Below are 17,238 nucleotides of genomic sequence, written 5' to 3' on the forward strand. Positions count from 1 at the left end.
AGAAGGTCATTCTATTACCCCAAAATGATATTCGTTATGTGAACATGTTATTGAAAAGAATTATATTGTATACTAGGTTAAGACCTGTGCCTTACGCGAAATAAATATTTTATATACAAACTATATTTATATATTATTATTTATTTTATGTTTTATACATATTATGAAATAATAAAATAATAAATATATATTGAAATATTAAGAAATCGGTAATATTACGTATATAATTAAATTGGCTTGTGCATATAAATCAAACAATCACTCTTGTTTATTAATGATCATTTTATGGTAAATAAATAAAAAACAATTTTATCCATTCTATATTACATAATTAAATTTAAATGATAAACATAGATATAAAATATATTTTTAGTAAAGCTGTTTATTAAATGAAATTTTTAATCATATGGTTTTTTGATTATTGTTATCTTATAACAAATTTTTTTACAATTAATAAAATTAATTAATTTGAGATGTCTAATAGTTTTAGTAATTTATAATCATTTTTAATTGAATGCAAATTTCAAAATTAAAATATTAGTTAAGTTCTCAATATTTGTTCAATGCAAATAGGCCTAGGCAAAAAAACCGGAACATAAGAACCGAACCGGAACCGAACCGAAATACCTGAAACTGGAACCGGACCAAGACCCTCGAATATCCAAACGGTTCCTATATTTATATATCCGAACCAAACCGAAACCGAACCGAGAACCAAACGGGTACCCGAATATATATAACACTATTATATATATATATATATATATATATATATATAACATAGCTAAATATATATTTATAATTTAAAAATCTATTAAAAGTACCAAAAAAATATTTGAAAATAACTAAATTATTATAAAGTATCCGAACTACCCGAAAATATCTGAAATCGGAAACTATCAGGATAGTATTATCCGAAATATCCAAAGTAATCTGAAATATCTGAAATTTTTATCTAAATCATCCTAATTTTTTAAAAAATATTTTACCCTAAATAACCGATATTTTACCCAAACTATCTGAACTACCCGAACCGAAACCGAATCCAAATGAAAACCGATTTTTTGGATATTTTTCGGTTCCTAATTTTACTGTCCGAAACGAACCAAAATCGAAACTATCGGAACCAAACCGAACCGAAAATATGTCAAGTAGTAAATGAATCCTCGAACCCCCTACCCGAACTACCCGATACCCGAAATACCCTAACCGAACCGAATTGAAACCCGAAATTGCCCATGCCTAAATGTAAATATCAATATATAGTTTGTATTTTATATGATATGTAGTTTAATTAATTGATATATATATATATATAAACACTTATTAAATAAGACTTCTTACTCATGTGGTTTATAACTATTAACATCTTATTATAACAAAAAATTTAAATCATTGATAACAAAAATTTGTTTGAAACTTTTAACAGTTTAGTAATTTATACTCGTTTTTAAAAATTCAAAATACAACATATACGAAAAAATCTAATTTTTTATTATATGGTTAATGCAATTGTGTAATTTATTTTAATAACAAAGATTTAAACAAAAATAATTGAGTGTATACAAATTGTTAGCAAATCTTTTTTATTGGAAATCATTAATTACATATATATATTTTAATAACATTAGATAATTTTGTAGCTTTTATTTAAGGAAAGAATGAAAAATAATTTTTAATACTAATAAATGATTTTATGATGAGTTTAATGAAAAGTATAGTTTATATTTAGATTGACCAACTTAGTTTTCTAAGAGCAGCCGCATTAATGAACCCCCGGTTGGGGTTCATCATGTGAAACTTTTATTATTATTTTTTTCATTTTTCGTTTGATTTTTTTTTTTTAAAAAAAAAAATTGACCAATAGCGGGCCGCCACGTGGCGTGGGGCCCGCTGAACAGTAACGACCCGGGTTCATGCAGAAGGAGCGTTGCGAGACAGAGTCGTGACTGTAGCATAGTTTAATAATTTTTTTTCGGGAAGCGTGTGAACCCCCCTTATGAACTCCTAATGCTGGTGCCCTAAGAACTCTCGAAAATCATTCTCATGATGACTCGCTTCTAATGTTCCGATGTTTCTGTTTTAATATACAGGCAAGGTTTTGAAAACCGGATCGGACTGGCCGGTCAGACCGGTTCGACCGTGACTCGTTAAGTAAGCCGAGTCCGGTTCGGTTCAAAACTCGGATTGGATAAAAACCGGTAAACTCGGTTCAAAACCGGAAAAACCGGTGACCCGGGTCAACACTAAAACCCGGTTCTGATACAATTTAAAATTTGATTAGGGTTTTCTTATAAACTAATCCTTGATTGATAGTTAATAGCCGTAGTTTGTTAATAGTTTCTCCAAAAGAAAAAGAAACGCAAACATTTTATCTTTGTCTTGTCTTCTCTTCGCCTCTCCTACACTATCCTCAATCTCATCATCTGAATCTTGCATTGCCACAAGATTTGTGACTGCACAATTGTAAGAAACGTAAGTATTGTTTAATTCGTTGATTTTCTTTAACCACAAAATTTGATAAAACAGTAATAATGTATTATTTTTTTGCTCTTGTCTACCTTTTATTTTAACTAGTTAATGGAGAAGAATGGTTCAGTGAATGAACCAGATTTAGGCATATTTTTTCTCAACGTTCGGTATGTTGAGAAGATAACATAACTTGGAGATTATTGACATTTTAACTAGTTCATTTATTTTTGATATTGCTTCTAGATATATATATATTTTTTTTTTGTAAAAGAACTGCTTCTAGATATTAGTCAATACTCATTACACTATATATATATATTATTATTATTATATATATAATAAATAGAAAACCCGGTTCGACCGGTTGAACCGGTCCGACCAGTCATCGAGTGGATACGCCGAGTCGGTATTCGGTCCGGTTTTTAAAACATTGTATACAGGGGATGTATTTCATCTGTTAGTGCCTGAAAACTTTGTCAGGAACCTTGCACGTGCCAAACACACGTGTAAATCAAACCGAGTTTCTTACCCATTTATTAGGAAGAAGAGCAAAACAAAGGAAACAAAAAAACGCATCAATCTGAATCAGATCTGCTCAGGGTGTTCGGAGCTCCGGAGAATCATGGCGGCGGCGAGACAACTACGCGCTCTCCAATCCCACCCCGAAAACAAAGTATGCGTCGATTGCGCACAGAAGAATCCGCAATGGGCCTCGGTCTCATACGGAATCTTCATGTGCCTGGAGTGCTCGGGGAAGCACCGGGGACTAGGCGTCCACATCTCCTTCGTCAGATCCGTCACCATGGACTCATGGTCCGAGATCCAGATCAAGAAGATGGAAGCCGGAGGCAACGAGCGGCTCAACAGCTTCCTATCGCAGTACGGAATCGCCAAGGAGACGGATATCATCTCCAAGTACAATTCGAACGCCGCATCCGTGTATCGCGATCGGATCCAGGCCTTAGCTGAAGGAAAGGCGTGGAGCGATCCGCCTGTTGTTAAGGAAGGAGTGCATAAGAAGCCTCCGTTGGCGGCTCAGGGCGGTGGCGGTGGCGGTGGAGGAGGGGGATGGGATAGTTGGGGTAATGAGGATTCGTATAGATCTGATATGAGACGGAATCAATCGGAGAATGATTTTAGGGGAGGAGGGGGAGGTGGTGGTGCACGTGCCAAGTCGAAGTCGTCGGAGGATGTTTACACGAGGTCGCAGCTTGAGGCTTCTGCTGCGGGGAAGGAGAGTTTCTTCGCGAGGAGGATGGCGGAGAATGATTCTAAGCCTGAAGGGCTTCCTCCTTCGCAAGGAGGGAAGTATGTTGGGTTTGGATCGAGCTCGGGTCCTGCTCCGAGGAACAATCAGCAGGATGATGTTTTCTCTGTTGTGTCTCAGGTGATTTGAGATTGTATTTTTGTATTCAGTTGCTTTTTGAATGGGGTGTTGATCTGATTCGTTATTGGGGGAAAATGATAGGGATTTGGAAGATTGTCTATGGTTGCTGCATCTGCTGCAAGTGTTGTTCAGACAGGAACCAAGGAGTTCACTTCCAAGGTATACTTTTAACACTTTTGATTCTGCTTTGATGAAAGTGGAGACCTTTGAAAGGCTTGTCTCCTTATCTAGTATATGTGTTGATGCTTGGCTTAGTCTGTCGGTCCGGGTGCCTGTTATCACATTATTGTCATATAATAGATTTGGTGTCCAGTCTAGTGAGATTCCTTATAACTCTGTATAGAGCACAAGTTCGTGGTGAATATCTGTAGTCTCCTTATCTAGTATCTATGTTGATGCTTTAGCTTAATCTGTCATATAGGCACCGTTTATCACATTTTCCACCTTGTCACATAATAGATTTAATGTCATGTCTAGTAATATTCTTATAACTATGTTAGAGCACAAGCCTTGGATGCTCTGTAATCTTATGCATTTTTTTTTAACATAATACTGCTGACAGTAAACTTAAAGTGAAGTCAAAATCAGATAAAAAAGAAACCATTTTTCGTTGCAGGTGAAGGAAGGTGGGTATGATCACAAGGTGACCGAAACTGTAAATGTAGTAGCGACTAAGACAACAGAGATAGGACACAGAACATGGGGGATCATGAAAGGAGTAATGGCAATTGCGACACAGAAGGTCGGAGAGTACACTAAAGAAGGAACAACAAACTGGAATCAGCACAATGAAAGTGAAGGAAATGGTTACTCCCAAAACTATGGAAGTGGGAACAAACCAGCAAATCCATCTTCCGGAGGAGGAGGGTCACAGTCATCATCAACTGGTCATTACAACAATTCGCAAAAGTCAAATTCGTGGGACGATTGGGGAGAGAATGAGACTCCGAAGAAGAACGAAGCAGTAGCTCCAAAGGGGTCATCTGCTTCTAATGATGACGGTGGCTGGACCGGTTGGGATGATGGGTTTGATGGTCATTACCAAAGTGCTGACGACAAGAAATCTGTTGGTCACAACGGGAAACCAGACACAGCTTGGACTGGTGGAGGTTTTCTCTAAGGGCAACCAATCTTTGTGTAAGCTCCATAGCCGATTGTTTTTGCTAAAGATTCTCACAATTTTAATTTATATTCAACTGTAATCACAACCAAACATTCTTTTTTAATTCCCCAAAACTGTCTTTCTTGTTCTTAGCTTGATTAACGCTCATTAAAGCATACACATGATTAATAACTGTATTATGATTGCTATATTCATAACATATCATAATGTCCAAGGTATCATCATCATCATCTTGACCTGAAGTTTCTCCTGGGCTGGCGACTGTCCAAGACACCACCAAGAGTAGCCAAAGCGTCTTGAAACTTCCTGATCTTAACCAAACCCTTCACCATCGAAACCTCTTCCTCTGAGAATTTCGCTTTCTGCATCACCATGTTCATTAACTTAACCAGTGTCTCCTCCATCGACAACGCGAGAAGACCTTCAGCCAACATGTACAACGAAGAAAACTCAGGCACAAACCCTTTCTCCAACAGCTCAACAAGAAAGTCCACTGCTTCACGGATTGGTCCGCCTCCATTACACAGCCCGCGGAACACGATTCTGTAAGAGACCGCGTCTGGTCCTGCTTCACTCTTCTCAAGCATTTCTCTAAACAAGTTTATAGCTTCTGTTGTTTTCCTCTTTCTAAACAGCCCTTGAATCACAGGGTTGTAAGCGTGCGGTGTCAAAGCAATCCCTTTCATCTGAATCGACCTCAGAAGCTTACTCGCAACTTCGACTCTACCAGCTTTACACAACCCGCTTATCAAGGTCCCATAAGTCACTATATCTGGCTCGCATCCGTTTGAGGTCATGGCTTGCACGATGTCCGCAGCTTTCTTGATGTCACCACCTCTGCAGAAATGTGTTAGGAGTGAATTGTATGTGAACTTGTCCGCTTTATGTCCTTCCATTATCATCTGATCCATGAGCTGGGCCGCGTCTTCTACTCTCCTGCTTTTACAAAGCCCATCGATGAGTGTGTTGTACGTCACCGAGTTTCTCGAAACGCCATGTACTTCCATCTCGTCGAAAATCTCCTCAGCTTCTCTGATCTTGTTGGCTTTGCAGAACCCATCGATCAAAGTGTTGTAAGTTATCACACTCCGCGGACAGCCACTGGACTCCATCTGTTTAAGCATGTTTAGAGCTTCGTCTAGCTTCCCTTTGGAACATAAGCTATCGATCAACATGTTGTACGTGAACTCGTCAGGCTCACATCCTTTGCTCCTCATCTCCTCGAAGAGCTCCATCGCAACGCGGTGGTTCCTAGTTAAACACAAGCCTTGGATCAAAGAGTTGAATGTACAAACGTCAGGAAGAATCCCTTTGCTGGTGAGAACACGTGCAAGCTCCGTGGCTTCTTCCACCTGATTCTCCTTGCATAACGTACTGATCAAAGTGTTGTAAGTAACCGTGTTTGGAGAACAGTCTCTACAAATCATCTGATCAAGAACCTCCACCGCTTCTTTCACCTCTCCAAGTTTACACAACCCCGAGATCACCGAGTTGTAAGTATACACATCTGGATCATACCCTTCTTGAAGCATCACATCCATAATCTCAATAGCATGCTTCACATGCCCTGCTTTACACAAACCATTAACCAACGTGTTAAACGTGTACTGATCAGGGAAAAACCCGCCTTCATTCGACATCTCCTGGATAAAATTGAGAGCTTCCTCGACTCTCCCTTCCTTACAGAACCCATGAACAATCACATTAACACTAACGTTAGACCAAGAACACCCAAACTCAACCATCTGCTCCCTTATTCTCAACGCTCCATCCAAGTCACCTTCTTCGATGTAGCCTTGCATAATCGTTGTGAAAGTCTTCTCATCAGGGACAAGACCGTAACTGTGCATATCCTCCATCATCAAGACAGCTGGTCTAAGCTGGTGAGCTTTACACAACGCTTTGATGAGGATATTAAACGTGGAGACATCTGGTTTAATCCCCCAAGCACTCATCTGGTCATGAGCAGTCTCAACGAGTCTCAGATTGTTTCCGTCGACGAGAAGGTTCAAGATCCGGTTATAGAAATGGGTATCGGGTTTTAACCCAAACTCATCGATCATCCAGTGGACAGTGACGAGAATCTCGTCGTGTGAGTCGAATTGAGCGTAGCTCTCTAACAAAATCAAGAATTGAGAAGTACCCATTTCGCAGGAGGAGGTCTTCATGTCGGAGAGTATCTTCCTGATTGAATCGAAGGCGCCGGAGCGGCCTAGCCGGAGTAGGATCTCGTCGTAGAGAGCAGGGTCGGGGGAGAAGTTGGGCTGCTTGGAGGCGGTGTTGAAGAGGCGGAGGGCGGAGGAGTCGTCGGGCTGGCTACGGAGGGACTCGAGGAGGTTGGTGGCTGGAGAGGAGAGAGCGAAGGAGACGGTGGAAGGAGGAGGAGCGGGTTTGAGAGAGAAGGGTTGGTGGTGGGTTAGAGTTGGGGAGTGGGAGATGGAGAAGGGATAGAGTTTGAGACAGGAGGAGAACGCCATTGTTTGTTTGAAGTAGAGAGATGGATTGTGAGCTTCTGAGATGAAGGATAGAGAGGATGAAGAGGTTTTTGGGTAAAGATGTTTTGTCTTAACAATCTAGAAATCCGACCGATCCGGTTATCGAACTGGGTTTTGTCAAACCAGAATGATTCTGATTAAATCTATAATAGTTGGGCCAAGGTATCTGCTAGCGGGCCTATGCTACCATTTTACTCTTGTAAGTTAGAAAGAAGTCAAAACTCACATCATATGCAAACCAGCGTTGATGTTGCAAATAACTTTATTATAATATTTGTGTTGTTTGGATACCAAAATGTGTACATTATGTGAGGATTCATGTGTTTGTCCAGGAATATGAAATACTATTTTGAAAGAGTGATTATAAATAAACATTTGTGTACTGAATAACAATCATCCATGACGAAAAAACGGTTAACAGCTACAAAAAAAGGCGATTTTGGTTTTTCCGTCAATCTCTCTAATTTTCCGATCATATTCGGCTTTTCTGGTGACAGTTTTCTATTTTCTCGGTGATGGTGCATCATGGGGCATCCCACGAAACTTTCACTTGACAGTTATCTCCACGATATGGAATCTCAATCGTTATGACGCTCCTTTCCAACCGATGAATCGAATTCCCTATTTAAAAGAATTTAGGGTTCTTATTTGGCTTCATACCATCTTCAATCCGTTTCTACCTTTCTCTAAATTACCAATGGCGGATAATCTAAGGCGAGGTATGCAAGATATCAATCTCGGGGCTGATGAGCCACCAATTCCCCTGCCGGAGAATGTGGTTAATGAAGCGGTGGCTGGTAACCGCTACATCCTCATTGGGAGACCCGTGATGCCGAGAAGACAGAACATTCGTTCGATCATTGCAACTTTGCCAAGAAATTGGGGTAATGTAGGTGTCTATGGGAGGATTATTGAAGGACGGCAATTTCAATTTGTGTTTCCCTCGGAGGAATCAATGGAGATGGTGCTTCGCAGGGGACCGTGGGCCTTTGCTGATCGTATGCTGATCATTGAAAGGTGGACACCTTTATTCAATCCGCTGATGCTCAATTTCATACCGTTCTGGATCCAAATCCGCGGCATCCCTGTCCAGTTCATGAGTCAAGACATTGTTATGCACATCGGAAGGGCTAGGGAATGTATCTCGATGTCGACTACAACTCTGATGAAGCGGCGAGGTGAGAGTACGCTAGAGTCAAAGTGAATTGGAATGTTGATGAACCTCTCCGGTTTTAGAGGAATTTCCAATTCACTCATGGAGTTAATACCTTGTTACGTTTCACTTTCGAACGTCTCCGAGGTTTTTGCGAGGTCTGTGGCAGACTCACTCATGACTCAGGGGCGTGTTTGATACAAAATGGAGGCATCAATCATGATGACGATGATGAGGAGAGTGACGATGAAAATGGTGGTGACCCTGAGATTCCAAATCAGGGTGTAATCATTGAAGAGGTTCATGACGGGGAACCTAATGGGGAGGAAGCTCCAATGGCTGATGACGTCCAGGAGAACATTGCAGATGTAGATGCAATCAATAATGAGGAGCTTAACGATGAGGAGGGGCCCTTGTGTGATCAAACCATACATACGACAATCAACTCTCCTAAACCTACTGCTAACTGTGTTGATGGTAGAGAAATGCTTAAGAGGAAAGCTTAGATGGAAGCAGCTGATGGTAACAAACTCATGCTCAGCCGGTTTGAAAAGGGTGAAACAAGTGGAGCTAATAGAAGCAAGAGGAAGAAGGAAGAGAGTGGTGACCATGGGGATGCAGGAGATGGCACTGAAGCAGGCGATGAGCCAACAACACCATTGAGAGGTGCGGTGGGCCCTGAACCACCACAGCCACCATGAGGACATCCTGTTGGAACTGTCGAGGACTTGGCATTGACTCGACGGTTCGACGCCTTAAGGAGATAAACAGGCTATATCTCCCAGACATTATATGCCTATCAGAGACGAAGAAAGAGGATGATTACATCCGTGATGTTGGTGCTCAACTCAATTTCCCTAGTTATGTTTCATTGCTTCCTGTAGGTTCTTGTGGTGGTTAGTTATCTATTGGAAGCAGCATGTACAGTTGTCTATTTTAAGTCAATCCCCTAATGTTATTGATTGTAAAGTTCAATGCAATGAAGGGAATTTCTATTATTCGTTTGTGTATGGGAACCCGTATCCTTCTTTTCGACATCAAGTTTGGGAGAGAATTGAAAGGATAGGGCTTACCAGAAGAAACCAGCCATGGCTACTAGCTGGAGATTTTAATGAAATACTTGGGAACCATGAAAAGATAGGAGGACGCACTCGAGCTGAGGTTTCTTTCCAAGATTTCAGGACACTGATTAGGAACCACGATCTCACAGACCTCAACTCAGTAGGAAACAGATTCTCTTGGGTTGGTCAAAGAGGTACTCATCAAGTTCAGTGTTGTTTAGACAGAACAATGGCAAATACTGTGTGGCTTGAAGCTTTCACTGCTTCAGAAACTGAGTTCTTGGAGATTGGTGAGTCTGATCATAGACCCTTGATAACCAATATTTCTGCGGAGAAGGAAGCACCATGTAGAATGTTTAAATTTGACATTCGCATGAAGGACAAAGATGGTTTTGTGGATACTGTTCACCGTGGCTGGAACGGTATGGGACAGACTCAGTTGATACAAATCCCATTGGCACAGAGAATTGGACGATGCAGACAACAAATCTCCCGCTGGAAATGGAGTCATAGATGCAATGCAAGGGAAAATATAAATTTATTAAGAGGACGTCTTGATAACGCTATTACTTCAAACTCTGCTACCTTACAAGAGAGGAAAAATTTGAAAACAGAACTAGACCAAGCCTATATGGAAGAAGAAGTTTATTGGCAACAAAAAAGCAGAGTTCAGTGGCTGCGTTCTGGAGATCGAAATACCACTTACTTTCATGCTATTACCAAAGGTAAAAGATACAGGAACAATATTTCTTCTCTACAAGATATGGCGGGAGTGACTCATCGAGGACAACGAGGACTTGGAAGAGTGGCGCAAGAATATTTTTGCAATCTATTTACCTCCTCACCACCTGCTTTGGGTCTGTATGATGCTGTTTTTGAGGGTTTCCCGACAAGAGTTACTGACGACATAAATACGGACCTTACAAAGGAGGTCACAGAGGAAGAAATAAAGCAAGCTATGTTTGATATTGGCTCTCATCGTGCTCCTGGACCGGATGGTTTCAGTGATGTTTTCTACCATCAATATTGGGATGATCTCAAGACTGATATAGTACGTGAGGTTCAGCAAATTTTTTGAAACGTGTGTTCTGGATAAACAACTAAATCACACCAATATAAGTCTGATTCTGAAGATTTATCCCCCTCAGGCATGACAGAATTTCGCCCTATTGCGCTATGCAACGTTGCTTATAAAGTGATCTCCAAAGTGTTAATCAACAGACTCAAGACGCACCTCCACAATCTTACACTGAGAATCAACAAGCATTTATCCTGGGGCGAGTCATCACAGACAACATCATTGTTGCGCATGAGGTTTTCCACTGTCTTAAAGCAAGGAAGAGACAAGCAACCTCATATATGGCGGTAAAGACTGATATTACCAAAGCATACGACAAGCTTGAATGGGATTTTTTGGAAGAAACCATGAGGAGAATGGGTTTTCATGACAAATGGATTCAATGGATAATGGCATGTGTAAATACGGTGTCTTTTTCTGTATTGATTAATGGATCACCAGAAGGATACTTTGAGCCAGGTAGAGGAATCAGACAGGGAGATCCTCTCTCCACGTATCTGTTTATTTTATGTGCAGAGGTATTATCTCACATGATGAACAGAGCTATGGCGGACAGATCCTTACTTGGTGTCAAAATCTCTCTTCAAGCCCCGCCAGTTAATCATCTTTTGTTTGCTGATGACTCTCTCTTCTTCTCTTTGGCGAATGCACGAGCTTGTAAGAAGTTAAAGAAAATCTTGGGTGATTATGAAGGAGCATCAGGTCAAGCAGTCAATCTAATGAAGTCGTCAATTACCTTTGGGCATAAGGTTTCTGATGCTGTTCGTACTCAGATGAGGAATATTCTTGGCATTCATAATGAGGGTGGCATAGGCAAATACTTAGGCATGCCGGAACAATTCGCAAGGAAGAAGAGTGATATGTTTGCTTATATAGTTGATAAGGTCAAAGCTGTCACTCAAGGATGGAGCCAGAAATACTTATCTCCAGGGGGTAAAGAGGTTCTACTGAAGTCTATTGCGTTAGCTATGCCAATCTTTTCTATGAATGTTTTCCGATTACCAAAAAAGTCTGTGAAGAGATAAACAGAGTACTTGCAAGGTTTTGGTGGGGTTCAGGCGAAAATAAAGTAATGCATTGGTATGATTGGAAGAGAGTGAGTTTACCAAAGTCAGTAGGGGGCTTGGGATTCAGAGATCTTGAGAAATTTAATCAGGCGTTACTTGGTAAACAAGTATGGAGGATATTACAAAACCCAGGCTGCTTAATGGCAAGAATTTTGAAGTCAAGGTACTTTCAAGATGGTGATATTCTCTCGGCTGTGTTGAAGAAAAAGGCTTCTTATGCCTGGAAATCTATTTTGTATGGAAGAGATTTGATTAAACAAGGTATGCGGTACATCATTGGTGATGGCAGTCTTATCAACACCCGGACAGATCCTTGGATCCCTGACCATACGCCACGAGCTCCACGACCAAGGGTACCGGGATCAAGGATTGGGAAAGTAAATCAGTTATTCAGTCAGTATGGTAATGGATGGGATGAGCAGAAAGTACGGGAAGTAATAGTAGATGAAGATATATCAAAGGTACTAGCTCTAAAGTTGTCTACAACGGCAAAACAAGACCTGTTGGGATGGCATTATAAAGATGATGGAATATACACTGTCAAATCTGGGTATTGGCTAAGTACTCATCTACCAGCAAGAGAGAGAGTGGAACCGACCTTTGGAAATCCTAGTTTGAAAAAGAAAGTTTGGAACATGAAACTACCTTCAAAGATACACCATTTTATATGGAAAGTTCTATCAAGAAGTATAGCCTCTGGAACAAACCTCAAAGGGAGACATATTATGCCAAATGCCCAATGTAGACGCTGCTGCAATGGTGATGAAACAGATAAGCACCTTCTCTTTGATTGTATTTATGCTCAACAGATATGGAGAGCTTCTGGAATCTCTAATACAATACTTACTGACCCACATGCGACTTTGGAAGAGAAGATAGAAGTATGTCTACAATGCTGCACATCTACACGGCTCAGACATCTGACAAATCTTCCCTTCTGGTTATTATGGAGAATATGGAAGAGTAGGAATTTACTGATATTTCAGAATAAACAAGTCTTACAACAAGCTAGGCGAGATGCTCAGGAATGGTCTACTCATTCAACAACAAATGCTTCTCTTGGACGATCTAACATTTCAGGCCAACAAATACTGATGCGGAATCAACGTTGGAAACGACCACCAGTAGGATGGCTTGAATGCAATGTAGATGCTTCTTTTGTGAATGCAGAGACTCCAAGTAAAGCTGAATGGATTATTAGAGATGAACATGGAACTTATAAAGGTGCAGGTCAAGGAATTGGAGTATGTGTAAGGTCACCAATGGAAGGGGAAATTCAAGGAATTATCATGGCGATGCAACAATGCTGGGCAAGAGGATATACAAGAGTAATCTTCGAAACTGATTGTAAACAAGCGACTGATCTTTTGAATGGATATCGGGACTCTATTTTGTGGGATATAATTGGATTCGAGAAGCTTGGTGGTGGAGAGACAAGTTTGTGGGTGCAACTTACTCTTGGGTTCGGCGTGATGCAAATAGAATTGCAGACAAATTAGCGAAGCAAAATATTCCCCACAATGCTTTATTTTGGTTTTATAACTATGTACCAAGGTCAATTGTTGTAGACCTTCACATAGATTACATTGGTTCAAATTAATCAATAAAGTAGCCGTTATAAAAAAAAAATACTATTTTGAACATTCACTAAAAGGAAAAAAAACTTATCCCATATATACTAATAGAGAAACATTTAAAAAGTTACATGTAGTTTGTATTAATTAAAAAAGTGCTCTGCTGAGTTGTCACGTAATTGGAATGCTAATTTTTGTTTACGTGGTGGCGGCTTGAGAATCATTTGAAAATTTTATTAGTCCAAAATTAAATTGCTAGGGAATGTTATATTATATAGTACGAGTTCAAAATTCACATTTATTAGACAAACAAAATATGAAAAGCTATTACCTCATCTACTTTCTCTTTCCATTGTTATATGTCCACTAGGTGTTTTTCTGCATGTGCACTAAAGAATTTTTTTAATCTAATTTATATTTAAAAATAAATTTTATTAAATATTATATATTTTACTATTTTCTTACTAATATTTAATATAAATTTGATATATATTAAATCAATTTTCATAAAACTAATAAAAATTGTATAATTATCAAATATTTAGCATAAACAATATTTATAAAATTTGTAGATATATAAGAAACTAATGATTTTACAATTAGATATTTATTTATTTTTTAAATTGTAGAATTTTTTGAAAGCTTTAGTAATACAAATTGTATAATTATACAAAAATAATAACATTTCGAAATTTGAAATGCTATATATGAATATATTTATTTTATAGATGATATATGAGCTATTACCATATTTAAAAAAAGTTTACCAAAAAAATATCAATATTAAATGTAATATATGAATTATTACCATATTCTAATAAGTTTGCCAAAAATATAAATCAACATTAAATGAAATTATCCATGTCATATTTTTCCGGAAGCCATGTCATCAGTTCCAGTAGCCATGTCATATTTGTTTTGTAAAATTGATTGTAGAGAGGACATGTGGCAAAATCACTTCGCAAATATAGTCTAAGGGATGCTCATTATGGACCATTCATTTATCAAATCGAAATTATTATATATTCTTTCCTTAAATAAAACCTACAGAATTACCTAATGTGATTCAGATATATATATGGAAATTAATGGTTTTAAATAATAAAGATTTGCCAACAATCTATATATTTTCTATCATTTTTGTTTAATTATTTATTATTAAAATAAATTACACAATTACATTAATCATATAATAAAAATTACCTTTTTTATGTATGTTGTATTTTGAATTTTAAAAAACGAGTATAAATTACTAAAATTGTTAAAAGTCTCACATAAACTTTTGAGATCAAAGTTTGAAAAAATTTCTATAATAAGATAAAATGATTATAAAATCATATGAATAAATAATTGTATTTAATAGGTGTTTATGTTAATATATATATATTTCATATCGTTTAAATTAAACTATACATCATATGAAAATACATACTTATATTTTGATATCTGCTTTGAATATATATTGAAAAGTTAATATTTTAATTTTGAAATATTTACTGTTTTTTTAAATGATTATAAATTATTGAAACGACTAAACAGTCCACATTAAAAAAACATTGTTGGTGTAAATTTTTCTTACACAAATTTACAAATAATCATAAATTCATATGAGTAGAAACCTCATTTAATTAATATCTATATTAAAATTATAGTATATATCTATATTAATATCATTGAAGTTTAATTATATATCATATATGATAGATAAGATTGATTATTTTGATTTATTTACTCTAAAATGATTGCAAATAATCAAGAGCGGTTGTTTGATTTATATGCGCATGCCAATTTATTACATAATAGTAACTGATTTCTTAATTATTTAATATATAATAATTATTTCATAATATGCAGAAAACATAAATAAGTAATAAATATAAAATATTTATTATGCACAACGCGCGGATCTTAAACAAAATATGTATCTCCTTAATAATTTTAAATCTTAAACATTTTCTAAATTTCGGGCCAAAACAAAATAACGAAATGAGAATAAACTCAAAAATCAATATTTATATTGAACAATAACCAAAATGGAAAAAACGACACAAAAATGAGAAATATATTGAAGATAGATAGGATTGGCACGTGAACGTAAACTTTTCATAACCATAATTAACTTTTAAATTGTTAAATCATGATATAAAACCGAGTTGACATAGTTTCATTGTAACCAAATAGTAGGTCTGAGATTCTTCGGCCTAAACGTTAGGTTCTTATGCGATAAGTAATTTTTTGACCTAAAACATTACAATGATAAGAGTTGTGTCTTTTTAATTAATAATAAGAATCTCATTTAATGTTGAATGGTTGTGTATTTTCATTAAAAAAAACTGATATTAATGTTAAAAGGTTGTCAAATTATGAAATATTGTGTGTATCTATAATTTTGGGTATTTTCATTATAATGTCAAAGGTTGTGTGTTTTCACATTTCATTTTTAAAAATATATTAGTTTTAAGAGTTGTATATTTTCATAAGTAATAGATGCAAATTTTCATCTAAAAACTAATAAATACAACTTTTCATGTTAAAAACATTTTAAAAGCTTAAGAGATTAAATCTTTTCATATTAATAAACTGAATTATAGATATAAAACAGTTGTAAATATTTATGTAAAATATTAATAAATAGATATGAGAAAAGTAAAGGTGAGAAGACACAAGTTTTCATCTCAAAAGTTAATAAATGCAAATTTTCATGTAAAAAAAATTAACCGATGCGACTTTTCATGTAAAAAATTTAAGAGATTCATTTTCATACTAATACACTGATTTTTAGATAAAAACAGTTTCAAATATTTGTGAAATATTGTAAAATAGATATGGGCAAAAGTAAAATGAAAAGACACAACTTTTCATCTCAAAACTAATAAATACAATTTTTTATGTAAAAAACTTAAGAGATTCAACTTTTCATATTAATACTCTGAATTTTAGACATAAAAAAATTGTAACTATTTATGTGAAATATTAATAAATATATATATGTGCAAATTAAAAGTGAAAATTCACAATTTTCATATAAAACTAATAAATGCAATTTTTCATGTAAACAAAACTTAAGAGATTCAAATTTTCATATCAACACACTCACTTTTAGATATAAAACACTTGCAAATATTTTTTGGAGTATTAGTATATATGTATAAGGATGTATTAGTATCAATAATAATAGTAATCCCAATTAATGACAAATGTTGTGTTATTTCATCTGTGTTATTTCATCCTAAAAATTACACTAATTCTCTTTTATTTATTAGCTATTGTTGTAAAAAATTACATTAATTGAAAATAGTTATCAAATTATATAATAAATGTGTCTTTTCAAAATTATCTCTAAAATGTATTTATTTTAAGGGTTGTGTCTTTTTAGTTACTTTTTAAAATAATTTATTTTGAAACGAGATTAATTTATTTAGATTAAGAGTTTCATCTCAAAATTAATAACTGCGACTTTTCATGTAAAAAACTTAAGATATTAAATTTTTCATATTAATATTTTTAATTTTAGATATAAAAATTTGTAAATATTTATGTGAAATATTAATAAATAGATATGTGCAAATTATAAGTGAAAAAACAAAAACAATCTTCTAAAAACTAATAAATGCAATTTTTTATGTAAAAGAACTTAAGTGATGCAATTTTTCATGTAAAAAGCTTCAAGGATTCAATTTTTCATATTCATACACTGACTTTTACATAAAAAAAAATTGTAAATATTTTTTTTTAAATATCAATATATATATTGGAACAAAGTAAATGTAAAAAGACACAAATTTTCATCTCAAAAATTAATAAATGCAATTTTTTATGTAAAAAAAA

General features: G+C 36.0%; 2 protein-coding genes across 2 annotated transcripts; one reads left to right on the forward strand and one right to left on the reverse strand.

Moving 5' to 3' along the window:
- Window positions 1-3,017: 3,017 nt before the first annotated feature.
- LOC106440709 (probable ADP-ribosylation factor GTPase-activating protein AGD6) lies at window positions 3,018-5,109 on the forward strand. The gene is made up of 3 exons (XM_013882440.3): window positions 3,018-3,859; window positions 3,941-4,018; window positions 4,476-5,109. Exons 1-3 carry the CDS (start codon window positions 3,095-3,097, stop codon window positions 4,977-4,979), a joined length of 1,347 nt encoding a protein of 448 aa, XP_013737894.2. The 5' UTR covers window positions 3,018-3,094; the 3' UTR covers window positions 4,980-5,109.
- On the reverse strand, window positions 5,059-7,543 carry LOC106440708 (pentatricopeptide repeat-containing protein At3g53700, chloroplastic-like). The gene has a single exon (XM_013882439.3). It carries the CDS (start codon window positions 7,457-7,459, stop codon window positions 5,210-5,212), a length of 2,250 nt encoding a protein of 749 aa, XP_013737893.2. The 5' UTR covers window positions 7,460-7,543; the 3' UTR covers window positions 5,059-5,209.
- Between the last annotated feature and the right edge of the window lie 9,695 nt (window positions 7,544-17,238).

This window comes from Brassica napus, chromosome C4 (genome assembly GCF_020379485.1).
Source record: "Brassica napus cultivar Da-Ae chromosome C4, Da-Ae, whole genome shotgun sequence".
Lineage (NCBI taxonomy): Eukaryota > Viridiplantae > Streptophyta > Magnoliopsida > Brassicales > Brassicaceae > Brassica > Brassica napus.

Excerpts from the sequence above, each read along its gene's own strand:
- LOC106440709 (XM_013882440.3), top strand. The coding sequence starts at position 3,095 with ATGGCGGCGGCGAGACAACTACGCGCTCTCCAATCCCACCCCGAAAAC. Across the intron at positions 3,860-3,940 it reads TTTTCTCTGTTGTGTCTCAG|GGATTTGGAAGATTGTCTAT; the intron begins GTGATTTGAGAT and ends GGAAAATGATAG. Across the intron at positions 4,019-4,475 it reads CCAAGGAGTTCACTTCCAAG|GTGAAGGAAGGTGGGTATGA; the intron begins GTATACTTTTAA and ends TTTTCGTTGCAG.
- LOC106440708 (XM_013882439.3), bottom strand. The coding sequence starts at position 7,459 with ATGGCGTTCTCCTCCTGTCTCAAACTCTATCCCTTCTCCATCTCCCAC.